Consider the following 27296-nt stretch of genomic DNA (forward strand, 5'->3'; position numbering starts at 1 on the left):
AAGAGATAAAGGTGAGATGGAAGAAGAGTTAGAGGCAGATCCAGAAGGATAAAATGAAGCAGACAGAAATAAACGACAGACTGAAGCTGACAGAAACAGAAATAACAAGCACAGAAAGAGTTCGGTTGCTGACTTAAAGGAATATTTCACACTGATTTTCAGATTTAGGCATGTTCACACTTCCTAAATATGGTAAATGTTCACTTTTTAATCAGAATATGCCCCCGAAACACCATAAAATGCTAACACGATAAGTAGCAGTCGAGATTCATCCATGAAACTAAACGTGTAAAACTGCACATTTACTTTGTTCAGAAGAATAAATCAGATTCAAATCAGTTAACAGAATAAAACAGAAAGGCCACATTGAGCAGGAAATTCTCCGTCGTGGGAGGAAAAATTCACCTTTCTTTATCGACAGCAAAGATTTTTATGCTAATGGTTTTTTTCTGCGAGCAGCACTGAGGTGGAACTGACATAATGAAGAATTCAACGCTGAAGGTTTTGACCACGAGCCAACTTTATTTACAACATTTATGTATTTATTATATTCGAATCCTTCCCAGAACTTTTCATAAAGAGTGAATCTTTAAATGTTCTCCGGCGCACTTTGTTTGTCGTGATGTCTGCGTTTCTCTGTAGACTGACAGGTATAATCATGTTAATTAAACTGGCAGATGTGGATGAAACTGTGCAGCCTTTACTGGAAAAAAAAGATCCAGTCAGTCTAACTGTGCAGTAATTCTTCTAATCTCTTCAACATGTCTTCTCCCTCGCTGGTCGTTGTGTCTGATTTACAGCTACATCAGCTCAGACATGCAGATAAACATTAACACATGAAAGAGCTAAATCATGACCTTATAGACTTCCTGCCAAGATGTACTGACTCAGTAAATATTGCCCCCCGAGGTCACGACAGTTATAACCCACCACCGCTGTGACATTTACTCAGCCGCTCGCTCTCTCGCTCTCGTCCTGTCCTGACTCAGCCTCTTCAGGCTTTCCTCCACTTCCCAGATTCACAATGAAAGCCTCTGATCTTCCTCACGTTTCCCCTCCGGTTCACCTCCCGTCCTCCTCCTTCTCTCGCTGGTGCTGGGTAATATCCCTTCACGCCTGTGCTACACGTCAGATAATCCACCCTCAATAAACTCTAATTGCTCGTTAATTGTGTCCTAATGAGACGAGGGAGTGACTGTAGCGTGCGAACGCAAATGTTAGGAACTGAGTGATGGAAGAGCAGTAATGCAGAGAGCACGCATGCAAACACTGGTGATAAGTGTTATATCTAACTTTAAAATAAAGCTCCATGTTGGATGTTCACCAATCAGTGTTGTGCATCTCTGAAGTGATTCAGTTTGATTAACTAGATTTACCTTTGCCAGCTCACTTTATGCTACGGGTCCAGTGGGACTGCTGCACATCAGCTGATAAATATCAGCTGATTTTCTTCTTTTTTTGACATCAGAAATATTAGAAACAAGTATTTTTGGCAAGGCGCCCTCAAGAACAGTTAATAAAGGGTTTTGTCTCAAAGAAAAGGGCCACTGTTGAATGCAGAAATCTGCTCTTAACAGCGTGAAGGCGGCAGAAAAAAGGCAGAAATCAAAATGCATCGCAGTCCAGAGGAGCTGCAGTTTCTGTGTTTGTGCCGTCAAAGGCCTATTTTGTGTGTTTTCCATGACATGGCTAACGCTAACCTCTCTCAAGAGGTCATTGTTCGTTCGTCTCCCCTGAGACCTTCCCTCGGAGCCCTTCAGAGGAAACATCCGGCGATGCGTCCTGCCCCCCCCTCGGTGGGATTTACCTGCTTTAAAACTCCCAACAGGGCCGCACGAGCCTACTGGGGAGATCTCTCTCGAGATCTCCCCAGTAGGTGCGCTGACAGAGGCAGGGAGAGATCAGTCTACTACATTTGTCAACAGGGGATTTGGGCCATCGCTCCATGGAGGGAAAATCTGGGCTTTAGTAGTTAGCTGTTATAGGTCAAGGAGAAATTCAGTTGGATGGATTCAATCTTCTCGTGGCGGAGAGACCGGGCTGCTGTGCACAGAGTTACTTTGCAGTGTGACAGCTGATGTCCTGCCCCATTTTATCCACGGAGGGTCAAGGCTCTTCAGCAAACACGAGCTGCGTTGAGGAGAACTCATGCAACCCTCTGTGAACCCCGTCAGCACCCAAACCATGTCCAGAACGGGGCTGAGGTCTGCGTGACAGCAGCGTTTGAAGGACTGTGTTACTGCGGTGACGTGTTTCATACTGAAATATGTCGTTCTTCTAAAACGACTCGCTCTGTGACCTCCCGTCCTGCTTTGTGTTTACAGCTCAGGTTTATGACCCTCGCTGGAAAGTAGCTGAGTAACATTACTCAGATACTTTAGTATTTCTATTTCATGCTGCTTTACGCTTCTACTTCAAAGCATTTCAAAGGAAGGAAATATTGTAGTTTTTCTCCACTGCATTCATTTGACAGCTGTAGTAACTTGGGAGGTTATGATTTGACATACAGAATATATAATCAACAAATAAGACGGAGAAAATTAAAATGCTGCTCTGAAGCATCAGTAATAATAATCCAGTCACATAATATTTAACAACATCAAACCCTCTGGGCTCATCTGGTCTAAATTTCATATACTGCTTGTTTCAGCAGCCGTTTCCTGACTATATTTAACGTGTTAAGTCCTGCTGGTGTTGAGCTGTCGTCGCAGAGATGACAGCTGTGCGGGTTTGGTGTGGGCTGATGAGTCGATCCCTGCGTTAGCCGTGGACCTGTTCTCTGCACTGATCCTTCCACTGGTGGCTGATGAAAAGGCACCGGCCCATTAAGTGCGCGCACAGCGACAGTCGGATCTGTGTATCACAAGTTGTTATGATTCGGGCACAGCGGGAGGTCAAGGCGGCTTTGTTTGCAGGTTTATTAGGCTGTCAAACTCATGCACATGCAGTCACGTTGGCATTCGCCTGCCGAGTGCATTAAACAGCGTGAAACAAATGAGTTTCTCTCTGCCTCTGACTTGAGCTGAAATCTTGCAAACTCTGAAGAACAAGCAGCAGCCCCTCAGGCAGGATTTGGCCTCGCAGCCGCTGATACACAGATACACGCACACTCAGTGTTTCAGCAGCTAGTCAGAGATGTGTGGACTTAAAGGCAGCGTCCACCGTGCTTCTCTACGGCTGTGTGTTAATGAAGGCGTGAGCCCCAAAGGTGAGAAGAGATAACAGAGAGGGAAGTATGGGAGGACAAGAGGGGGGAGTGCAGCACGGGTGAGTGAGACAAAGACGATGGAGACAATGGAGAAAGAGAGAACAAGGCAGAGAGGGGATGACAGCAATACTTAAAAGAAATTAATTCCCTCTTCTGAAGCGCTGTAGAGAGGAAGGGGGTGGCTGGAGTGGCTGAGAGAGATAGAGATGTGGAGAGGAAGCTGACTTAAATGGCGACATGGCTGGCGTGTGTGTGTGCCGGAGTGTGTATGCATGTTTGGTGGGGGGTTATTTCCCCACAGATCTCATTAAAGGCTTCTAGTCCCCCTGCACGTGGCCTGCAGGAAAAGGCCGGAGGGACAGAGGCAGAGCGAGCTCGACACAGAGAGACGAGAGTCTCAGCGACTCTTATTTCTGCACAGATAAGTGACAGAGCCGTTACAGAAAGATGGCCGGAGCGGGAGGGAGGAGGGAGAATGAGATCGAGATGGGCAGGGGAAGATAAAGAGCAGCATGGACAGAGTGAGTGGGCGTGTGTGAGTGGGAAAGTGTGATCACAGCTTTCAGAGGCAAGACAGAATTTTTGGTCTGCATAATGATAAAACCACAAGAGAAGCAGAAGGACTGAAAGCTGCGTTAAGATTTTAATGCAAAGCCTGAGAATCATGGAAAAGGTGTGAGCTGTACACAAGCCGCGACCTGAAGTGTATTTATATAAACTACTATCACAGTTATGACTCCAGTTTTTCCAGCTTCCTGCTGATGTTTTGCCCGTGCGCAGTAGTGTGAAAATCCTCCGTTACAAGTAAAGGTTCTGCACTATTACTCATAAAAGTATGTTGAAAAATGGCCCCATGTTTAATAAGAACGGATCATATTTTCGTACAACACAATGCAAATGATAATTTTATTTGTTTTGCACCTTTTACACAAGAAATGCAGCTTTAGTGCTTCACATAAGAAATGCATGGAATGAACAACACATGGATAGAAAATTAATGTAAAATAAGACGGAGAATACGAGGAGATGAGAGTTTATTGATCCCACGTCAGGGAAATTCTCCTCTTATGACTGCAGAATGAACAAATAGTAGAACAAATAAACAATAAAAATACACAAAATAAATCAACTGTAGAATAAGACCCACTGGTAATAGTAAAAATAAGGCACAATAAGGATGAAAAATACAAAATCACCAATAACTCCAGCTGACATAATGAGTAATAAGTACTATATTTCCCTCAGAAATGTTGTATAAAGTAGCATTTAATTGAAATACTCAAGTACTACAAAACTGTCCACGCTGACATCTTATCCTGGTTTCAGAAATCTGGATAACTAACCCAGTTTTGAGAAAGCAGAGCTGGAAAACTAAACCAGGATTCGGTGTCGTCCAGGTGTCTCAGTCACATGTTCAGCATCAGCTCAAGTTAACAGGAGCTCAGCAGCAAAGCTGAAACACGAAGGCACATGATGTAACGATGATGAACACGCTGAAAAGGGAAGGCCCGGTAATGCGGAGCGTGGACTGTGTTGTCGCTCGTTTTCCATTACACATGATCAGAGGGAGAAGCTGAATCCTGCAGCAGAGTCCTGACAGCGAGAAGCGCGTTCAGGCTCAGGAACGAGCGGCTGACATGTTGAGGAGAAGGTGCACCTGCACAGAAATACTGTTATATAACAAGTAATGCCTAATATACACCATATGTCACATGAGGATTTATAGTTTTAGATCGGGGTACTTCCATACCTCCATACGCCGATCAGCCAGAACACCAGAAAATCATCTTGTCATTTAAATTTTCATGTTTTGATGCTGAAACCAATTTTGTCATTGGACAGAAACATTTTACAAACCAGCAGCTCTCAGTCTCAAAAGCTCTCTGACCACCGGAGGGCGCCACAAACACTCAACTGCAGGAGGCTTACAACAATTTGTCTGTGACTGTACGTGATTTTAAGAGTCACATCCCACATATGATCTGATTTTCTGTTCGTTCACTTCTCTCATACTTTCATCTAAACTAGCCCAGTAAGAACTTTCCGTCATCTCGTCCGTGGCAGTTTTCACTTCCTGCCCTCCGTTTCAATTTAACGTCACGTGACCGCAAACAACCTATCGGCCCGGTACAGGCTGGACGATCAGTCATGCTCCAGGAGGCGTAGAGATCAATGAGCAGCATGGCCGCCTCAGTGAAGTCTCCAACGATCTGAAGGTCCTCAGGCCGAAAGCGAGAGATCTGCTTTATTTAATAATCATGAGTGTTTAATGGTTGTTCAGGCTGACTGTGGGAATATTCCTCCTGCGTGCTCCCTGAATCCTCACCCTCACTGTCTCCTGCTGTGACTGTGCTTCATCTCTGAGTGTGTTTGCCTGCATCCTTCATGGCGACTGTAAGTGCAGCGTGTAGGCTTGTGAATGCATCCGTGTGTGTGTGTGTGAGACCTAATCCAATCCAAACAGACACACCTTTTCATCCTCTTTCACTCTCACACTCTGAGACGCCCCCCCCCCCCCCACGCCGCTGTCTTTCGCCACGCTGCTCAAACACACACAAAATCCACGCAGCCTAACGCACAGGCTCACACACGAACACACGCACACCCTCCCGGTACCCCATCTCCTAGGGAACACGGGGATGTCTCTATGGCAACAAGCAGCTTGCTCCACTAATGAATCGGTTGCCGTGGTGACCGGGTTGGCTGTGAGACACTGGATGAAACAGAGGGAGGAAATGTTGTGTTACTCCTCTGCACAAAACCCCCGTGCAGGGTTTTTATCTCTTCTCTTTGTGGACACACGCACACGCACACACACATAAACGTGTGTGTGTGTGTGTGTGTGTGTGTGTGTGTGTGTGTGTGTGTGTGAAGAGATGAAGATGAGTGACAGTGACTGAGAGAACGTTCTGGGCTGGAATAAGTGTTGGCCAGAGACGGGAAGCCGTGCAGTAATGCAGTGAGAGGCGAGGATCCCTGCAGCTGGCTGCACTCTGAATGGGCCAATCATCCTGCTGCTGTCTCAAGGTCAGAGAACGACCCAGCTCCACTCCGGCCAAGCAGAGAGAGAGACAGAGAGAGACAGAGACAGAGACAGAGACAGAGAGAGACAGCAGTGCCAAGAGCCCTCCGTCAGCCATCTGTGTAGTGAGCTACGCTCCACTTTGCTGACTGAGCCTCTGAGCCGTGATGCATTTGGCCGTTCACGACCCCACCGGAGACACTTAAAGCTGCACCAAACTGCCATTCATATCCTGTGTGCTAACTAAGGCCACCGGGAATCACCCACTTTACTCCGGCGCTGTCGCCCCCTGCTGGTTCAGAGGGGGAACAGCCTCAGTGTGCTGCAGTCAGCCCATCCGCTGCCACAGGGTTGTCTCCACAGGGGGTCCAGAGACAAAGTTTAAGGGTCATGAGACGATTCATGGGACAGGAATAAGGAGAATATTGTTCTGCTGCATAAAGTTTATTATATTTATTTCCCAGACTTATCTCCTGCAAATTATTCAAATGAAACCAGTGGTGGAAGAAGTACTTAGATTCTTTTTACTAATACAGGAAAATAAAATACGCCTCATTACAAGTAAAAGTCTTGTAATCTAAATCTTAAAATAAATGTGCAGATGTATCATCAGCAAAAGTAAAAGAGAGGTTTCTGCAGGAAAATGGCCCCTGTGACTAATCTATGTAATATTTTGGATGCTTCATACCGATGCCTCAGTGCATGGTGTGTTATTGTGCTACTTTAAACTGCTTGATACAGTTTGGTATTAATCGGGTGCAGACTGAGATTCCTGCACTTGGTTAGAAGTTTAATAAAAACTGTGGTTTCCAGTGAAGTAGGACTCACTGCTCTGTGACCTTAAAGCCGAGCTGTGTCTTCTTCTGTGTCTCCTGCAGAAATGTTTGCGGTTCAACCCAGACGCCACCGTGTGGAAGGCCAAGCAGCAGGTGCTGTGCTCCCTGACCGAATCTCTGCGGGACGTCCTGAACTACGGCCTCTTCCAGCCCGCCACGGACGGCCACGACGCCAAGTTCCTGGAGGAGGAGAGGCTGCTCAGAGAGTACCCACAGTCCTTTGAGAAAGGGGTGCCGTATTTGGAGGTACCGTTGTAAGACAGTGAGGCACAATAGAGGGGTGATGTAGCCCGCTTGTCCTCAAGATGTCACTGTTAGTCAATACTGCAGTGGTCGAGAAGAGACTCTGATGTGACGGCTTCCTCTTTGAAAGTTCAGAGAGACTGATCTTAAACGTCAGCCATTCTCTGTAGGTGCTGTTGGATCAAATCCCGTCTTGAATATTAAGATTACTGCAGTAGATTCTGATTCTTGTAGGACCAGCTTTCTGCCTCACATCATGTGACCGACGTTTACTCCAGCTTCTCGTGTGTTGCATCCAGTTGACCGTCGTAAAAATCAGCAGCTTTACGGCAGTTTAGACTACACCTGCTGCAGCTGTCGGAGCGGGTTATAAAAAACCTGCTTTATGAATGAAGTTTCAGACACTTCTCAGAGGAGTGTCGCAGAACCGTTTGGCTTCTCTGCTCTGTTCAGTGCAACACGGGCTAATCTCTTATCCGGTCTGTACAGTCGCCCTCTTTTCATGCTATATTATGACCCAGTGGAGGCTCTAAAGCGCCTTTAAACTGCTGAAAAGCCAAACCATTTCTTTCACAATTCTTGTCTTCGGTGAAGTAGAAGAGGAGGTTTGTACAGCAAACCAGATAAAGCTTCTCCATACAATAAATCTGCAGGCCCCATTTCGTGGATCTAGGCCAAAAGCTAAGAGAATTAAGGACAAACGCTCTCTGTGTTAGGATTAACTCTTCATTTCCTTTCTCCTTTTCTCTGGCGGGTTCAGTTTCGATACAAGACCAGAGTGTATAAACAGACCAATCTGGATGAGAAGCAACTGGCCAAACTGCACACTAAGGTATGAAAGCATCTGTCCCACAGCTGATCTCAGCTGCAGGTTTCAGCCGTGTGAACGTACCTGAACAGTGTGAACTGCATGCATGTCAGTGTTACTGTATGCTCATCTGTACACCTCCTCTCCACGTGCAGGTCAGCCTGAAGAAATTCATGGATTATATCCAAACCAGCGCTGTGGACAAGATGATCAAGTTCATAGACAAAGGCCTTGATCCCAACTACCAGGACTCGGACACCGGCGGTAAGGAGGACGGAGCCCGAGGAGCCGCCACCTCCCCTCTGTCATTTCACATTTTCTTCTTTGGTCTATCCTCTGTCCGTAACAACGTCAGACGACACTCGTGTTGAAGTTTTTTAGAAACACGTGTGTTAGCTTTTTACGCACCTGATAGCAAGTTTAGCACCAGTGTGTAAAATTCAGTGTTTTTGGGCTTGTTTCTCTGAAGAGCAGCGGCCATGTTGACACAAATCACACCAAGTTTTGAGCTGGAACTTTTGAAGTAACATCACTGAATATCTGATAAAGTGGCTTCAAGGTAAAACTTTAAAATCAGCTGTACAGTACTGATGGACTGCAATCCCAGCTGTTTGCTTCAGAGCTGGTTCTCAGTTTAAGGAATCAGGACGGCAGAATATTAAGGTCAAAGGATGCAGCAGGTCAGTGACAGGAACTCCTCCGAATGTCTGTTTTTGTGGAAACCATTTTTGTTTTAGGCCCCTATGGATTTAAAAATTATTCAAAAAAGCTCATTTCATCCGCCCATATACTGTACGTACATCCATCTGCACACCCACATACAGTCAAGTCTCTCCCCTCTTCTGTCTCTGTTTATTTAATTGTCTGCAAATCAAACCTATGAGCATGTATTTGAGATTCAGCACCTCCAGCTGTGAACCACCTCCTCTCAGCCGAACGAGCACACTGGCGGCCAGCAGCTTCATGACCCGTGGCTCTGCTGTAAAACTCGACCTTTAAACTCTCTGCAAATAACAAACCTCCCCCTCCGTTTTCTGCCCTCGGCTCTGCAGCATGTTGGCCTAACGCTTCGTCGAGGATCTGCACCAGTGCTGTTCACGATTTGGTGGCTTTTCCCAGATCCTGTTCGTGCTCAGGGGGCGCAGCAGACGGCTCATTTACAGTTTGGGTGTGCTGCTCTGTGTCGCTCCCGCCGCTCTGGGAGCAAGTGTCAAAACACAAAACACAGGCTGTCATCACGGGTGTGAAACACGCTCCAACCTCACACCACCAGGGGGCAGCAGAGAGCCCTGATGAACCCCACCTCACCAACACGCTCCACTCACCTCGTGTCGGACACCTGAAAATGTCCTGGTTATCACTTCTTTGGACATCAGCTGTGATGTTTCTGTGCCATGTGCTGAAATGTGATGATGCCAGCAAATAAATCTGAGTCAAGGGTAGAAAATAACCTTGAATTAAAACTGCAGAGTTTGCTGCAAAACTCACTGAACGGACGTGTCGAAAAGCTGTTTAAGCTCAAACAAAATCGACAGAAAATGGCAAACCCCTGGTCCACCATTGTTAACACTCTTTCCGTTTGACCTGCTTGTCTTTCTGAAGCTCTGTCTTCATGCTCTCCTGCTCAGCAGAAGACTCACACTGAGCGCCTTTAATAGGACATGAAATAATTCTGCCATATTCACGGCGTGGCTCCTGTTAGAGGGGGCTCGCTTCCATCTCTGCCAAGGGAAGCGCTTAATGGGCATTCCCCAAGTCGTCCTGACAGTAACTTCAGAGGAGGCACAGTCAAAATATCCCCCCAAATTATCCGTACCAGAGATCTACAGACGCCGTTCGAAGATAAAAGCCCTCAGTCGCTTTCCTCTTTGCCAAAAATCCTCTTGTTGCATGGCAGCCAGCGCTCTGCATCCTGTTTTGACTGGGAACATGTTGAACGCTTTGATTCTTCAAGGTGCCATTGAACCGTCTCGCCGAAGGAGCTCGAGTGTGCTAATCGAGTTTAAAGGTGTTGTGACACAGCGGTGCTTTTATTTTGAAGTGACGCCACTGAGTTTCTTTGTGGCTTTATTTGATGTCAACGAAAATTGGCAGAGTATCGATGCATCACGAGGAAAAACAGCCTCAGCGCTCAGATGGAGGCTGTCGTTGCTAACCTGAGAGAATAAAACCATTTTCATTCCTAAATCCCACCTATGATGACGGCATGCTGATGATTTTATTGTTGTAACTGTCTTATAACTCTTATTCTGTTTTATTTAATATTTAAAGGAGTGCACTTTTTCTCTCACCATGCTTGGGCCTTACTGTTATTACCAAAATGAGACGTTTCTGAGTCACATTTAACAAATCATCCAGTTATTCTACCTAGCATTAGCATTAGCTTCCATCTTTCTCTTAAAGGACTCGTTCACGAGCGTCACAAATGAAGAAGACTGCAAGTCTGTACAGATGAATAAACATAGGATTTAAAATATTTTAATGTTTTATGAGGAAGGAAATGCATTCAAATCGTCGTTAGACATGAACCTCAAGGACACACAGAACGTGTTTTGGTAAGAAACGCTGAATGTAAGCTAGCAACATTAGCTTCAATGAGCAGAACTCTGACTTACTGCTGTGGGCCTGACACCAGAGTCTGTTTTCTAAGCATGAAAGAACAAAAAGAGGAGGAGTTTTTGGAGTTTGGTTTGTCTGTTTCATGTCTGACCTGCGAGGAGAAAGCTGCTGTTGTTCAAGAATATGACCTCAAAGCAAGGACAGAGGAGTGTAAGAGTTCGAAGGAGCGTAAACAGTCGAAATGTATTTATTTACCCCCCGAGGAGCTCGCAATCTGGCCCGCAAATAATTTGACTTTGAGACTCAGGAACACGATAAATTCAATTACTGTTTGAATCTCCTTGTGTGTGTCCACCAGAGACTCCTCTGTCCCTGGCGGTGCAGTGTGAGCCGGGTGGAGGTGAGGCCATCCGGGTCCTGGTGGAGGGAGGGGCTCATATTGACTTCCGCGCCAAAGATGGACTCACGTCGATACACAAGGCTGTTCGAGGCCACCGCCATACAGCCCTGCTGGTAAACCTCCACACGTTGTCTGCTCACAGAAATGCTGTTGTTTAATGACAGTAATGAGTTTTCATTGTCACGCCTACACTCGGGTCTGCATGTGCAGGATGGATACTTGCCCTGAAACTGATGCGGGGTTATCTTCATTTGTGTTACTGTATAAGCAAACAAGCTGAAGACAGAATAAACAGACCCACTCGGCAGTCCACACCCACGTACACGCAAAATACACGCGAGGAGAAAAATCTATTGTTCTGTTCAAGCAGGCGGAAAAAAAGACATTAAAATTCAGATTGCCTGGTTTAAAGGTGTGCGGCGCATTTACATTTCAGCTCCCAAATATCCAAGAAGACGCGTGCCTATAGAGCCGGAGCTCATTCACGGGAAGATAATTGCATGTGCTGCACTGTCAGAGTCCATGTTTTCCACAAAGGAGAGAAACAGCTGCTGAACTGCATGAAGAATCACAGCAAACTGTGAGCGAATGCAGGATGAGCTCCAGCCCGAGGTGCTGCGTGACCTCTCTGAACCCCGGCTGTGTGCTCCCATCCTGATTTAAACTTCCATGAATATTCCCTCCACTTGAAAGTGGAAACAACCTCAATATTTTATTTTTCCTTGCTGCTGTTTATTCTTGTGTTTTTAGCTCGTAAAAGGTATATTATTTTACTGAATCATGATAATTGCGTCATTTATTATACGTCCTTACGGTTGTCACGACTAGCAGTATTTTCGGTGAGGTTTGTCTTTTCTGCTGTGTCTTCCTGCAGGTCCTGCTGTCTCTGGGTGCGTCTCCGGACTACAAGGACCGGCGAGGGCTGACACCGCTCTACCACACTGTGCTGACCGGGGGAGAGACCTCCTGCTGCGAAACACTCCTCTACCACCGCGCCAAGCTGGGCATCAGGGACGAGAACGGCTGGGACGAGACACATCAGGTACGTGTGTGGACGTTACGTGGGACCCTTCAAGAGGCTCCTCAGGGGGTCTTCAAAAGGGTTTTCTGGACGTAAAAGAAGAGAATACGGATGTTATGTGTGCAGCTAATTCTACTCTAAAAACTTCCATCAGAGGGCAAAATCTTTCACTCTAATGGGGTCAGTGGCCTATATTTGTGTCTATTTATGGATGTTGGTATGAGAGCACCAAAAAAAGTCCTGCCTTGGGTTGTTTGGGGTCTGAGTCTCTGTTGTTTGTATTGCACAAGTGTGCATGCATCCCATTTGTAAAGTAGCAGTGCACTCTGTGTTCCAGTCTCCGCGTCAAAGCCATTCATGCCATGAAACACTGCACCTCTCATCTTTTACCTCGGACACCTTTCACCCTCCATCCCACCCATCCTGCTTCTGTGGCCTCATGTTCCAGCAGGGAAGTGGACGGAAAAAATGAAGGTATCAGCCTCTTCGTCTCAGTGTGATCACCCACACTTCATCAGCATCTGCCTCTCCATCTTTTACTGTGTGTGTGTGTGTGTGTGTGTGTGTGTGTGTGTGTGTGTGTGTGTGTGTGTGTGTCTAGGCTGCTCAGTGTATCCCTAGGAGAGAAAATAATAGATGATGTGTACATGAATCCACTGAATGCATTATTTTCTGATGCTCTGCTTACTGTCAAGTTTATATTATTGTCCAGAGGGATAAAAAGGTGTGTATCCTCGGGTGGTGGTGTTTAACAAAAGCACCCCACACATTGATTTCTGTCCATTTTTAGGTCGTAACATATTCAAAGTGTCCTCACTGTGATGGAGAGCTGCCAGCCAATCAGAAATGAGCCTTTAATGCAGCGATGGTACACCTGATGATAACATAAATCACTTGGATGAATGGATTAGTTTAAGTTTAGGTTGTCCAGCTGTCGTGATTGTTATCGGTATCGGTGTTATTGGTACATCTTGTTTTTGTTTCCACCTCCTTGTTAAACCCTCGTCGCTCTCTCCCTCTCTGCTCGTCCTCACTCAGGCCTGCCAGAATGGTAACGCGCAGCATCTGGAGCACCTCCTCTTCTATGGGGCGGATTCCTCCTCCCAGAATGCCTCTGGAAACACTGCCTTGCACATCTGTGCTTTATACAACAAGGTAGACGCACTTTTTCACAGAGATCAGACGTCAGCTTCGAGAAAACGTCCTGAAACGCTCTTTAACTTTGCTAAATAAGTGATTTGCCCTTTAGGTTCAGCATCCAGAGCCTGAAAACACATTAATTCTTAAATTCCAATTAAAATATGATGAAATTAAGTATGAAAAGTCAGTTTTATTTACATAGCTCAATTTGGCAAACCACAATCTGCCTCAATGTGGGAATAATATTGTATATTTTTGTCGACAAACAGGTTTGAAATTTGACAAACTACTAAGAGCTTTCCATTTTTTCATAACTTCCTTGAATTTTCACCCCCCCGTTTCAAAGTTTGCTCAAAGTTCAGCACGTTTGCAGGAAATGTGCACAAAGCCGAAAGATGAGGATTCTTCTGTCTTTCTAAAGCCGGCGCACACGTGAACAAATGACATGCATTTCTACATTAAGCAGCGATATATTTTATGTTTAATGTACATTAATCAACTCTGCTGCAGGAAAGCTGTGCACGAATTCTGCTCTACCGGGGAGCGAAGAAAGACACCAAGAACAACAGTGGGCAGACCCCCTTTCAGGTAATGGCTGAGTGCCTGGCTGCGTAATTATGCGTGTTGGGTGGTTGTATGGTTTAGTGTCTTATTAAGTTAACGTAGCAGAAAGCGCCAGGGCCTAATTTCACTTTAAACCATCATTGTGCTGCGATGCACACAGAGGTCCCAGGTGGCAGGGTCACATGTGACCCCTTAATATGGATACATTAACTCTGTCAGTGCAGAAAAAGCCAGCTGAGGCAATCTGTTGTGTTTGTGTGAGAGAACAAGAAAGGAGACAACAGGGAGAGAGCTTTGGAGTTTTCTGGAGTGTGTGCTGACCTGTGTAGTTTGTCTAAAGGAAAGGTCAAAAGCATTTGCGCAACAGTGGAAAGAATAAACAAATATGTTCTTACGTGAAAGCGCTCGCACGTTTCTGACAAGCTGGATGGATCTTCATGAGCGCTGAGCTGGAATATTATGTCCAAGCAGAATTCTAATTACAGAAGAAAACATCCAAACTGAAGCTAAACAAAGCAAATGCACAAAATTAATCCGTGAAACTATTACAGCGTGCAGATCATCCATCTTTCCTGCATCAGGAGACTGTGAGCTGAGCGTGACCACTAAATATGACTCTGGGTCTGCGGGTCTGCTTTCCATCGCTTGTAAATCTGCCCATTAGAGGGGCAAGTTTGGAGCAGCAGCACGATGGTGTCATTTAGAAAACACAGAAGAATAATTCTTCAGTGGAAGCGCCCATAAAGCGACCTGCTGTAATTACAGGAGGAAGAGTAAACTCTTTGTTCCACTCTTTCATTTTGTGCGTGCGTTTTCCGTTTGACTGCGTCCAATGTGTGTGTCTTTATCAGGTGGCTGTCATGTCGGGTCACTTCGAGCTGGGAGAAATCATCAAAAACCACCGGGACACAGACGTGGGTAAGTCCGTGTGGAATGTCCTGCAGGTTATTTTTACTAATCGAGAGTGATGCATCGGATCCTCACAAGGGAAATTCGCCCTTTGATCAGAAAATAAAAGCAAAAATAGAAGATTAAAGTATGATGTGGCAGTAAATCTGATATTGTACGCTCACCTTTTTCTCTCCCCCCACCTCCCAGTTCCCTTTGTGGAGTCTCCAAAGTACGCCCCCCAGAGGCGGGAGAGCGCCCGGACGCTGGCCATACCCCACCCTCACCCCTTCCTCCGGGCCAACAGCGACAGCAGCATGAACCTGCCCGACTGGATGGCCGTGCCCAACGCCCCGGGGACCAACATCGTCTCCGTGCAGGTGAGTGTGTGCAGGTGTGTGTGTGAAAGCTGGGGTTACACGTTCTTCTGGAGCTCTTCTGGAGCTTTTGACCTCTCGGCTTAATTTACAGACGCAATAATATTAAACACAGCAAAGTACATTGGTACACAACAGCAACTAGTGGACATAATACACGTCTACACTCCCAATGTGGCGACGTTCGCTGCCTCCAAACTTTTGGGTCTGTTGAGTTTTCCACTTCTAGACGTTTGATTCTTCCAGTAAGAGAAGAGCTGAGGGTACATTCATTCATTCATATTGGCCAGATAATGAATATTTCCATTGCACGGGTGGAGGTTTGAGCAGCTGCATCCTCGTGCGCAGATGACGACGCTTGAACAGTTTAATGGATGACCTTTATCAACCTCTGCTGGGGAGCAGCGCTCACTGCAGCATCTTTCCTGCACAGGCCGTCCAAACGGCTGAAAAGACTTCTTTCAATGCCGTTATCCCGAGATCTCAAGTTAATTACTTCGTTATCTCAAGACAACAAAAGGCTGATTTCTGGAGATAACGAGATAATTTACAATGAGGAAACGACTTGATAAGAGTGGTGAGAGTGGCCCCTGACATGCACACACTCGTCTGAGAGAGTTTCAGAGCAAAACGTGAACTTTTTATGAACTCGGGAGAATGTTTTCCCTGCTGATTTGATGGGAGGGTTTTTGCATTATGGCTAATTTTTATAAGGAATAAGCTTACATGCAGAAATTAACTTACAACCGTGATTGCAAAAAAGTTGGGGTGCTTTGTGAGAAATACATAAAACAGAATGTGACAACTGTCTCATCCTCTGTGACAGACTACATATGTAATGCTTCACGTCATCAGAGGTTTTATTCACATTTTAGAGAAGAAACTGCTCTTATCTGAGGGTGTTTGAATGGTGTATAAGATTGAAGTACAGTCTATGTAAACCAGTTCCTATGCTCGGCTCTAATAAACATCAGTGATAACAGGAAACAACCTTTTGATTTCTTTTATTAGTGATGATAACGTGTTGATCATCTCGTTGTCTTGAGATAAAAAGCTCGTTAGATAGCAAAATAATTAACTCGTGCTCTCCGTAACGGCAAAAAATAAATCAGTGAATTAATATTGCCAGCGCAGCAGATCTTGGCTTTAACGTTTGCATGTTCTTGTATTTTAGTTGTTATGTTCAGTGGAATTAAATCATGCCCATAAACACACAACATGTAATAAAACTACATCATTTATGAGACATTTACAGCACATGCACTTTATTACATTTGTGTTTGATTAATGTAAACATTGATAAACATCACAGGCTCATAAGAAAGTTTTTGGAATGAAGTTTTAAGACTCAGTAGATGGTGAAATAGTAGAAAAAGAAAAATGTGAAATGCACTGAGGTTAGTGTGACTATGAATCAAAGTGATGGTTTAAATTCTTACAGAAACTTTATGTGGCTGCGATAATGTGAGATTATCATATTCATAAATATACATCTCATTCATATCCTCTCCGTCTCTCACAGGGCTACAAGCATACAGGAACCCTGCGGAGCTCCAGCAGTCCCCGAGGAGCGAGGACGCGCTCCCCGTCCAGAGGGAGGATCGGGGACAAGGAGGACCGGAGCCGGCAGAGTCGGAGACAGGGGTGAGTGGCAGAGGCCGAAACCTGAGAACAAGACGCTGCTGTCCCGCTTTTTAATGCAGAATACTGTGAGTTCATCAAGACTCGTTGTGGGTCCTAAAAGAGTCCTTCATAGTGAATAAAGGTCTTAAAGGACAGTAAAGGTGGTTTAGGTCTTAGTCTTAAATGTGGTTCCTTAGATAAGTTTCCAGTGAGAAATGCTGCACTTATATTATCACTTCTGATAATTCAGCATGTGTTGAATGAAGGAACGTGCAGAGCTACAAAGGTCATGAGTTAAAGAGTGCGACATAGCAGAGAACCCTGGACAGGTAAAGTCCTCAAATTTCCAGTCTGTAACTGGTTTAAACTTTCTCCCTCCCCACCTTATGCCCCCTCCCACCCAGACCTGCTCCTGCCAGCACAGTTGCACAAACTGCAGGCCAGCGGAGACGCCTCTACAGCGCTGTCCCAGGACGAGTCTTTGTCGCCACCCGGTCGCACACCGCCCAGGGAGAGCGAGAAGTCAGCTTCACTAAGGGAGACAGGGTCAAAGGTCAGTATATTCACCATACTCACTGCGCATATGTGTGTGTGCTGGAGCATAATACTGTCATCCATGTGAAGCCAAAGCGTCTGTCGGGTGGAAGTCATTGTTGGTGATGATGTTTACACCTGGTACTAACATGACGGGAGTTTAATGAGGCGTGTGGAGGAACACGAGCAAAGCAGCATCACAGAAACCCTTTAAAGGTGCACGTGGAACAGGACGTCACATGTCCAGTTGTCCCTCTCTGTTTGGGGCTTTGGCACAACCCCCACATAATCTGCTAACTGCAGGAGTTTAACAATTTCAGAGTTAAGACTGAATCAGCAGCTTTTAAGATAACACCATTTAGGTAACCGATGAGGTGTTTTGGACACAGAGCGAGATGCTCCATCACAAGAACATTGAGTTTATCTACCTGGCATCAGCCGTCACCACACTGGCAAACACGTACCCAGTGATCACAACAACACAGCTAGTCTATCATCCACCACAGACTCAGCCCAGTTAAACCCAGTTTTAAGGTGCTATGGCTAACGTGTTACCAAACAAAATGCCCTCTTATGCATCCAGCAGACACAGGGCAGAGGATGCCACATGAGCATCCCAACAGAGATTCGTTCAAAGCCACCTGATCAATCTTCACTCTCCTTAAAGATTCGGTAAAACTTGACCAAACCAAAACAATAAATCAGCTAAAAGAGGCTAAAACGCAGTGTTGGGCTGCAGAGTCGTTTCTAGCCACCCTCTCACATTCAATCTAGCTAGCTGTTTCCACCTGTTTTCAGTCACTGTGCTAAGCTAAGCTAAGCTAAAATAAGCTAATCTAAGATAAGGTAAGCTAAGCTAAGATAACCAGCTGCTGGCTGTAACTCCATATTTCCCAGACAGTCACTGACGTAAGCGAATTTCCTAATTAAATGCCGAACTCTTACTTGAAGCGTCTCTAGAGAAAACACTGGCTCTGACAGTTAGATGCATGTTAACACCAGGTGTGAGAGGGACGTCTCGGCCTCAGGGACAGATCAGCACCCACACCCAAGAGTCCTCAGATGAGTTTGTAAAATGGTCCTGTCCTAACGTGAGTGTAAGGTCTCTGTATATGTTTGTATTCAATGTCTGCAGGTATGAATATGTGTGTGTTTGTGAGTGAGTCTAAGGTGTTGCCAGGTATGTATGTCTTGGTGAGTATGCAGGAGGTTTGCATGTCCGTGTGTGCGTCCACATGATTTCTTTTCTGTCTGTGTAATGTTGTTGGTTTTTGTGTGTGTTCATTTGTCATCGGTGTCTGTGTGTGTGTGTGTGTTGCTGTGTGTTGTGTTGCCTTTTCCTGACACGCTGCTCTTTCCTGCGCCCCCCTCCAGTGTTGAGTGTTGGCGAGGGCGGGTACTGGGAGGGGACGGTCAGGGGTCGCACAGGCTGGTTCCCCTCCGACTGCGTGGAGGAAGTGATGCTTCGAAGCCAAGACAACCGATCAGGTGATCACACACGCACACACACACGCACACACACAGCAGGCTCATCCTGCATCACTTCAATAAGAAAAAACACCTTTTAGCCAGGACACCTCACAGTGACGACAAACTTCAGGAAGTCGCTGCTCCGTGCCAGGAAATAGTCCAGCACACGACCCCCCGTAGAACCGCAATGTGTCCTCTTTACACTTCACTTGTCCTACACGCTAAACAAACGAGGTGTGTCTTTTAATTAATGAGCTTTAGAGCTGCTGGTGGGAGCATTTCATCCCTAGCTAGCTGTTTCAGTTTATGCTAAGCTAAGCTAACCAGCTGCTGGTCGTAGCTTCATATTTACCGTCCAGACATGAGATGTCACGGCAAAGAAATCACACGTGCTCCACAATAGTAACAATAATACAGCAACAGATCAGTGAATAAAAGCCTTGCAAATAGATTTAACGTAGGCGCCTCCGTGCTGATGTCGCTGGGATTTTGTGTTTCAGAGAGCCGTGGAGAACGAGCCAAAAGGCTGTTCCGCCATTACACTGTGGGATCCTACGACAGCTTTGACGCTCCCAGGTAAGAGTCGCCGATCGCTGCGTCTGTGCATGAAGCCGCCGGGTTTGTCTGAAGAAACCTGCACAGATCCTCTGAGCCGCAGGGGCGAGAAGTGACTGAAGGGCCCTGCTTCAGCTCAGAGGGTGAGAGGCGGGGCCGACTGAGGGGAAGCTCGCACTAGAGTGGTTAGTTCACCTGTCAGAGGGGTAGGAGGCACCTCGGGGCTGACACAAGAGGCTTTTGGGTGCTTCAGAGCTCGTTTGGTGTGACATTAGGACCAGAATGAGGCTTGAAAGCATCCCATTAAGAAAGCGACACACCCTGGTCAAAGAAAGGTGAAGAAGAGGGCAGTGTGACATTCAGATGATTGCTCCACCGCAGAGTAACGACTACGACTGCTTCTACCGCCGAGCGCCTGATCAGTGCCTTGCTAAAGAGCAGCTTCCTTCCTTCCTCTCAGCTGGTGCAAATCAGACTGACAGCCTCTTCATCGTGACCCGTCTGCTCCAGTGTTGAAACACATCACATGTGGCGAGGGGATTTGTTTGTACGGTGACATACTGTATACATCTATTCAGATGATTCATGCGGTGATTCATACGTTCCAGTGGCGCTTTGACTTGTGTGATGCGATGCGTTGTGAGTGATTCATGCGGTAGGATGACGATGTGTGAGGGTTCACTGCCTCGGGTCCTGAGGCTGATCCGCCTGCTTTCATACTGCAGTCGTCCTCAAGGCGCAGGTTTACCAGCTGTGTTTTGACTCGCTGCTTTCGCTGAAGTTAACCCGGGCAGACAGGCACATTTTTGTCCTATCTGGATTTTAGAGCACGTTCCTTCCTTTGTGTGTCCGCCTTTTGGCTCTGAGTTGCAAAGCCGCGTTGCCAGGCTGCAGTTTTTAGGTGGGCTGAACTTGCTTGTGATGGCGAAGGCGCTTTCAGACCGCTCTGATGACTAAGTCTGAAATTTCTTCGCGTTATACAATTATACAATGACCCGGTTATCATCGCTGCCCTTGATGACCAAACTGTGTAACTGATGCATATGTAATACTGCGTCATGGGACTCACCATAAATAATCTCCATGCAGCAGCTGAGATCTTTGACTTTTAATAGAAGGTCATTATGCTTCTCGCGCTGATGCAGTCATCCACCCACTGCGACTCCATCAGCACGGGAACGTCTCAGAAAGCTGATCAGCTCTCTGAGCGTGAACCCACAGCTGAAACCGGCTGGAAGTGACCTGTTGACTCACGAGCGGGGGAAACTCTCCTGTATTGACTCTGAGTGTGTGACGCCTGCTCATTAACTCAGCCTGCTGTAATGTCATTCCCTTTAATGCCCTGCATCTGCATCATGGCGAGCGCGGCGTCGCTTTGAGGCAAACTCATTTCAGCGTCCGCGACTTGGACTGAGCAAAGAAAGAATTATTTACATAGAAATAAAGCCATTATCAATCACATGTATTATTTACACGAAATCTCTCTCTCTCTCTTCATCCTCTCACTCATCATCCTCAACTTTCTCTTCCACATTCCCCTTTCTCTTAGCCTCCCTCCGTAACTGTGTTTCTCGCACGCAGTAATCATTTATTATTAAAGCGCTCTTCATCATCAGCGACATTTCATGCAAGCGACGCACTCAGCCATGCAAACTCACACACATATGTTTGTACACACACGCTAACACACACATCATGGATAATTAAAGCCGTGTGCCGCAGCATAGACGGAGCCCGAGACTGTTTGTTTGGCCAGGCAGGCACGGCTGACTCAGAGCCGCCCTCACATGGGCCTACTTTCACAGCCTTTTCCACTACATGTAATATCTCACCTATCCCTCCTTTCAACCCTCTATATTTGGCCACATCTCCTGACCATTCCTGCATCCCTCCCTCGCTCTCTATTCATCACTGTATTACTAACCCCCCTGTACTTTTTAATTTTCTTTCTATCACCCGCTCTCCCCTGTGGTGTCTCCATCTGGAGGTCAGACAGTGAAGGGCACTCTAAAGGCAGAGGAGGGTTGGAGAGGGGGACGAAGGGCTTGGATGAAGGAAGAAAGGCGTTCTTTGTTTACAAATGGGTGAGAAGAGACATGTGCATTGTTTTTTTTGTTTTTTTCAGTGCAAGCAACATGTGGCCAAAGCAGGGTAGAACAGGTTGAAGAAGGATGCCCTCTGTGCATGTTTTAACTCCACTGTGTTTGCTCTGCGTGACGACCAAACTGATTATTTTCCTTATGGACGTCAGTCGGTTCGTCGGTCCACCGCTTTGGTCCAGACTGAAATATATCAAAAACTACAGGATGGACTGCTGTTGCCAAATTTTGCAGACATTTATGGTTCCAAGAGGAATCCTAATGATGTTGGTGATCCCCTGACTTTTTATCTAATGCCGTCAGGGCAGCAGGTTTATGACTAAATACTTGCAAAAACCAACAACGTTCAGCCTCAGCTGTACTTTACGTTTAGTGCTCATTAGCAAGTGTTACTAATTAATTATTTGGGTGATAGAGAAATCCCCTGCTGATGATTGAAAGCACAGACGTCCGTGTGGCCCCGGTGGATCGTCAACAGAAGGATTTGATTGTGTGAAACATGAATGAGGCTGAACTTGTCAGTCGTTCCCATTAAAGAGCAGCGTCGACCTAAACTTTGCTAACAGTGGCTAACAGTAGCCGCCGCAAGCTATTGGTCAGACCACATGAAGTGAGGCTGTAGCAGCCGTATCCCAGCAGTGACAAAGACAGACAAATGGAGACCTTCCATGTCCATCTGCCTCGTCCCTCCACCTCAGATGTGTCAGCCTGTTTGTCCTGAACCCACTTTGCATGGCTCCTCTCTTCTGCTCCTCCTCCTCCAGCCATCAGACCTTTTTCTCCTCATTTCGCTGTTTTGACATGTCCCATCTTTTCTTTTTTTAAATTTATGATGGCATAACGGTCCTCAACTGCCAAATTCAGGTCAGTCCGTCAGTCAGGAAGAGACGTGCTTTAATATTTGCGCAATCAAAGCTCATCATATCTGAAAATATCTTAAATAAATCTGATCTGTTCTGTAGTGAGCGGCGTCCAATTAGTGACAGAAGCAAAGCGCCTGCTCACTGTGGGAATTTAGCCATTAATCTTTGCGTCTGGGATGTGATGTGTCATTAAACTGATGACCTCCTTTCATGAAAGGTCATCAGCCCGCGGTGGCCGAGAGGCCGAGCGCGCTGTGAGCTAAGAAAACATGCAAAAAGGAAAAACAAGCAAGCGAAGAAAACGTCTTCTGCACTTCAATGCAGAAAAAGACAGAAATGCTGCAAGTTGCACACAATGAAGTGGGAAAAGCTCTATGAGAGAACGAACGAACATTTTTTAACCTTTCAGCTCTCTGATTGGATGATTTTGATATTATGGAAGATATTGCTTCACATCTAATGCCACATATTCACCAGTGACCCGCAGTAACCTCTGCCGTGCTGCAGCTGAATGCTGTTTGTGTGCTCGGTGGTGCTCACATGTTGTCAAACTGGCGAACGCCTTCGTCTCATTTGTTTAGTTTCTTAGTTAGTGTCTTATTTTTTTTAAGTTACGGTGCGTTGAGCTCTCTCTGCCTCCATAATTGCTCCAGTCACGAAGCTTAAAAGCAAATTGCATTTACAGTAAATTAATTTTAATGTTCATTGGAGTGAGAACTTCCCTCATCTTTGAGTTTGCATAACCGCCTGCGATGAACAACATACGGCGCGTATCGCTGACTCCTCTGATTAACATGTGAGCATAACACTGCCGTGTGCTATTCAACTAATTACATGTGCTTAACTCAGTCACATGCACATAATGCAACCATTATTTTGCAGCATTTAGTTGTAGAGAAGTGCTTCTACCTTTGCTGTTTTTGCTGACTTTGCTAGAAATGTAGCTTTGAGCTAGCTTACAAACCACTTGTCGGTAAATGAGATGAAAGCCTGAAACGCACAGCTCGTCAAACCTCGCTGTCTTTGCCACAGACGGGCCGAGTTACGAGTGACAGTACACAATCTGTACATGCTGCTGCTCCTCCCAGCCCACATGAGATCATTTTTGGGCCAACGGTGGGTCAAATGAGGACGAGTGAATTTGGAGGAGAGGCAGCGCGCCCTGCTGAACGCTGCTGCGGTGCTCTGTGGCGATGCGTTCACGGCCTCCTGCTTGTGCATATGCAACGTAAAGCTGTTTTACTGTTTTTCAAACACATATGACTTCACTTTGCTTGACTTTTTGGCTGAAATCTGCAAGAACAGCAACATTTCAAAGAGTGTGTGTTCGGGTTTGGCCATCATATGATAGATACACGGAGACACACACACACACACACACACACACACACACACACACACACACACACACACACACACACACACACACACACACACACACACACACACACAGTAATACACACATTAGGCAGACATGCAGATACACATAAATACACAATCATGTGGACCTTCTGTTGGCTGTCATGTACCCTCCCCCTCTCTCTCTCTCTTTCTTTCATGCCCTCTCTCTCTCTCTCTCTCTCTCATCACACATGCACGCACACACACACACACACACACACACACACACACACACACACACACACACACACACACACACACACACACACGGACACACATACAGTACACAGAATCACAGCGGTATAGCCTGATATGCAGGGAGGGAAACAAAAAGGCAGAGATGTGAGAGGAGAGGGGACAAGAGCTGTGATCGTCCTCGAATGCGGGAGGGAGGCAGGAGAGAGAGAGGGAGAGACGGAGCGAGGGAAGGAAGGAGGGAGGGAGGGCAAGTCGACGGAGGACAGCTTCGACATACATGGAAGGAGGCTCTGACTAAGAGATGATGTGAGTGCCAATTCGAGAGAATCTGTACCTCTCTCCCCCTCTCACTCCTTCTCCTCCTCCTCTTCCTCCTTCCGCCACTCACCCGCCAGCTGTTTCTCTGTCCTCTCGCCTCTTCCTGTCTGCGTCGATGCGTCTCCTCCTCCTCCTCCTCCTCCTCGTCCTACCCCCTTCCCATGCTCTACCCTCTCATTCATGCTTTGTTTACAGCAAATGTGAGGAGATGGCGTGTGTGCATGTGTGTGTGCGTGCGTGTCAGAGGTTGAAGAGAAAGCATGAAAAGAAAAGTGGGTGGGTGAGGTTAGTTAAGTGTGATTTAAAGGCACGTGGGGTCAATACCAGCAGGCGAAGGACAGCAGCAGAGGCTCCAGAGGCGTCTCAAGTCACATTTATTCTTGAGCCAATAAGAGCAAATCAGCCTCTGTGAGCTTTCCTCTTTGTAATATCACATGATAACGACTGGACTTATCTTTGAACGTTATGTCTCAGCACGATGAAGATACCTGTTCAGTCCTTTAAACTTCAAGACCCTCCTATCACCCCCCCTTGAATGAATTATTTCAGGCAGGACTGTACAGCAAATACTTATCTCAGCCGCATCCGTTTTTATGAATGGGAAATCATGACAGTGACAGATAGGCAGAGTGAATACTATACATATAAACCATAGGAGGTGAGGAGAGAGGGATGAGGAGGAGGACGGAGAAAGAGGAAGACGGAGAGTAGCGAGTGGTGTTGGTGGTTGTGTGTGAGTTGATCACGTGTGTGTGTGCATGAAACCCCCTGCAAAACAAACCCAATTACCTCTCACTCTTTCTCTGTAAATTACCTCATTTCTCTCTCTCTTTTTTAAGCCACCTTATTCCCCCTCCCTCTGCCCCTGCTCCTCTTCTCTCTCTCTCTCTCTCTCTCTCTCTCTCTCTCTCTCTCCCTGTGTCGCAGTCACAATGAACCATCTCCATCTCTCTCTCTCCCATTCCTCCTCTCTCTCTGTCTTAAGTATGAAGGGGCTGGGAGAGCTCGGCCCTCTCCCTTTCCCTTCTTCCATCTCTCTCTCCTCCTCTTCTTCCTCTCCTCCTCCTCCTCCTCCTATCTCGCGGCTCGCGCTCGCTGCTGTCTCGCTGGAAGACGAGAAGGAGAAGGAGCAGGAGAAGGAGGAGGAGGAGAGGGAGGGGAGGAAATGGCGATGGGGGCATGCGGCGAGGAGGATCTCTCCCTCTCCCTCTCCCTCTCTTCTTCCTGGCCGTCGCTTGGCCCTGTGAATAGGAGCGTCTGGTTCATTTACAGGTACCTGCCATGGTTTTTTATACCCCCCTACCCTCCCCTCCCTCCCTCTCTCTCTCTCTCTCTCTCTCTCTCTCCCTCCCTCTCTCCCTCCAGTTGCTGGGGGAGGTGGGGGGTGGGGGGGGCAAAGGGAGGGATGCATGTGGACATCATGGATGGCAGGGCAGGATCGATTAGATGGATTGACAGATGTTGCAATGCATGCTTGCAGACGGATGCATTTGATTGTGTGTGTGTGTGTGTGTGTGAGTGTGTGTGTGTGTGAAGATGGACGGGAGCTGCTGCTGCTGCTGCTGCTGCTGCTGCTGCTGCACAGCCCGGTGTATGAGCAGTGCAGCCGTTCTGTGTTTCTCTGTGCGAACATGTGTGTGTGCTTGTGTGTGTGTGTGTGTGTGTGTGTGTCGTCTTCTTTCTCTCTGCTTTGAATCGCTCTCTGAACAAACGTCCTCCAGCGACGCTGCACCGGCACAAGTGATGCTCGCCGCTTTTACTGATGTGCAGATTGACTGCGTGTTTGTGTGCATGCACGCCTGTGTTTGTGTGTGTGTGTGTGTGTGTGCATGGATGCTGCGTTTGCTGCTGTCCATCAAAAACACAAGGTATGGCAGGGAAATTTCTCATCCTGTGTTGGCTGGTGGATTGCATGTGTTCTCGTGTCCTGTGTGTGTGACGTGTTTCTGTGTGTTTACCAGTGTGTGTGTGTGTGTGTGTGTGTGTGAGAGAGAGAGAGAGAGAGAGAGAGAGGGAGGGAGACTGCCGACAAATTGGAAACAGCGTAGGGTGAGGGAGTTTTAACGATGCAGCATGCATGACAAGTTCCAGTTTCTTTCTGACACCTCGGTGGACGCCTGCTCGGCCAAACCTGAGCAGCGCCTCGGCTTCTTACGTGTGCGACGTGAGACGCATCGTACGCTGCGCTGGATTGTTCAGCTCACCCGCTCGCATCTAAGATACTGATGGCAACATTGGATCACTAATACTGAGTGGCACTATCACTGAGTCCACAAACCGGAGTGGCTGAACCTGCTCGTCGCTCTGAATAAGCTGGTGGAGCCTCACAAAGAGCTAAGCTAACGGTGTGTTCAGGTGTCAGCTTGTGAAGAAAGTTTGTCACAAGGAACCTGCTCACGAGCGATGAACAAGCTCAATGATACACAAGATTAACAAGCACATTATGACACCTTGAAAATAGTGTTAATGTAAGATCTGTGTGTCATTACGAGGCCGTTTATGCCTTGCTTGCATGATTTACACCTGCTACATATCACCTGGTTGTGTGATATTTCCCAGCTTTACAGGTTAAAGCTCTGTTAAACCAGTGGCCGCTGGATTTGGGGACAATGGGAGCTTCTGAGGATGCACTGGTTGTCAGCAAACGTAGGATGAATTCCTCAGCTGCACTTGGAGGAGCGTTCGGGCTAGAAATTCAGACTTCAGAGGATCTAGCCGCTGAACTGGGGCACAGCTAATGACACTGAAAGTTGATGACATCCTTGACGACAGCAAAGCCCGAGCTGGTCGTGGGCGCTGGTTGGACGGGAGTCAAGGGATAATTGCTGTGTATGCAACCCCGAGTGCAAGCACACACACAGTACAGGAATAAGCAGCGTAACATAAACACGGCAGTTCTGATCTGACACATCTTCCAGTGACTTCACGAGAAGGAGACTTTGTAGAGGAGCTGACATAATAGTTTGCTCACATTGCGAACGGCTTGGCTTTGCGAGTGTCACTCTGTGCTCAAAGTTTTGATCATGTTCTGCATTGTGTGCTTCGTCGGTATCACCTCTCATAGCGTTCTGTCATCGTGATGAGTTAATAAAGCTGCTTACACGGCTCTTAAAAGGCGCCGTTTGTTTAGAATAAAGAAAGTCCATTACTTCAGAGTTTATCATCGGCC

At 46.7% G+C, this 27296-nt stretch overlaps 1 protein-coding gene across 1 annotated transcript in view; it reads left to right on the forward strand.

Annotated features, from left to right (window-relative positions):
- shank1 (SH3 and multiple ankyrin repeat domains 1) overlaps positions 1-27296 on the forward strand; it is a 59158-nt gene that overhangs the window by 15980 nt on the left and 15882 nt on the right. The window contains exons 3-15 of the mRNA XM_070980621.1: positions 7109-7312; positions 8070-8141; positions 8273-8381; positions 11035-11189; positions 11951-12118; positions 13136-13252; positions 13748-13825; positions 14653-14719; positions 14900-15069; positions 16589-16710; positions 17094-17242; positions 18598-18711; positions 19194-19269. Of these exons, the coding sequence (XP_070836722.1) occupies positions 7109-7312; positions 8070-8141; positions 8273-8381; positions 11035-11189; positions 11951-12118; positions 13136-13252; positions 13748-13825; positions 14653-14719; positions 14900-15069; positions 16589-16710; positions 17094-17242; positions 18598-18711; positions 19194-19269 (1601 nt within the window). The remainder of the gene's footprint in view (positions 1-7108; positions 7313-8069; positions 8142-8272; positions 8382-11034; positions 11190-11950; positions 12119-13135; positions 13253-13747; positions 13826-14652; positions 14720-14899; positions 15070-16588; positions 16711-17093; positions 17243-18597; positions 18712-19193; positions 19270-27296) is intronic.

The sequence above is a fragment of the Chaetodon trifascialis genome, chromosome 15, assembly GCF_039877785.1.
Source record: "Chaetodon trifascialis isolate fChaTrf1 chromosome 15, fChaTrf1.hap1, whole genome shotgun sequence".
Taxonomy (NCBI): domain Eukaryota; kingdom Metazoa; phylum Chordata; class Actinopteri; order Chaetodontiformes; family Chaetodontidae; genus Chaetodon; species Chaetodon trifascialis.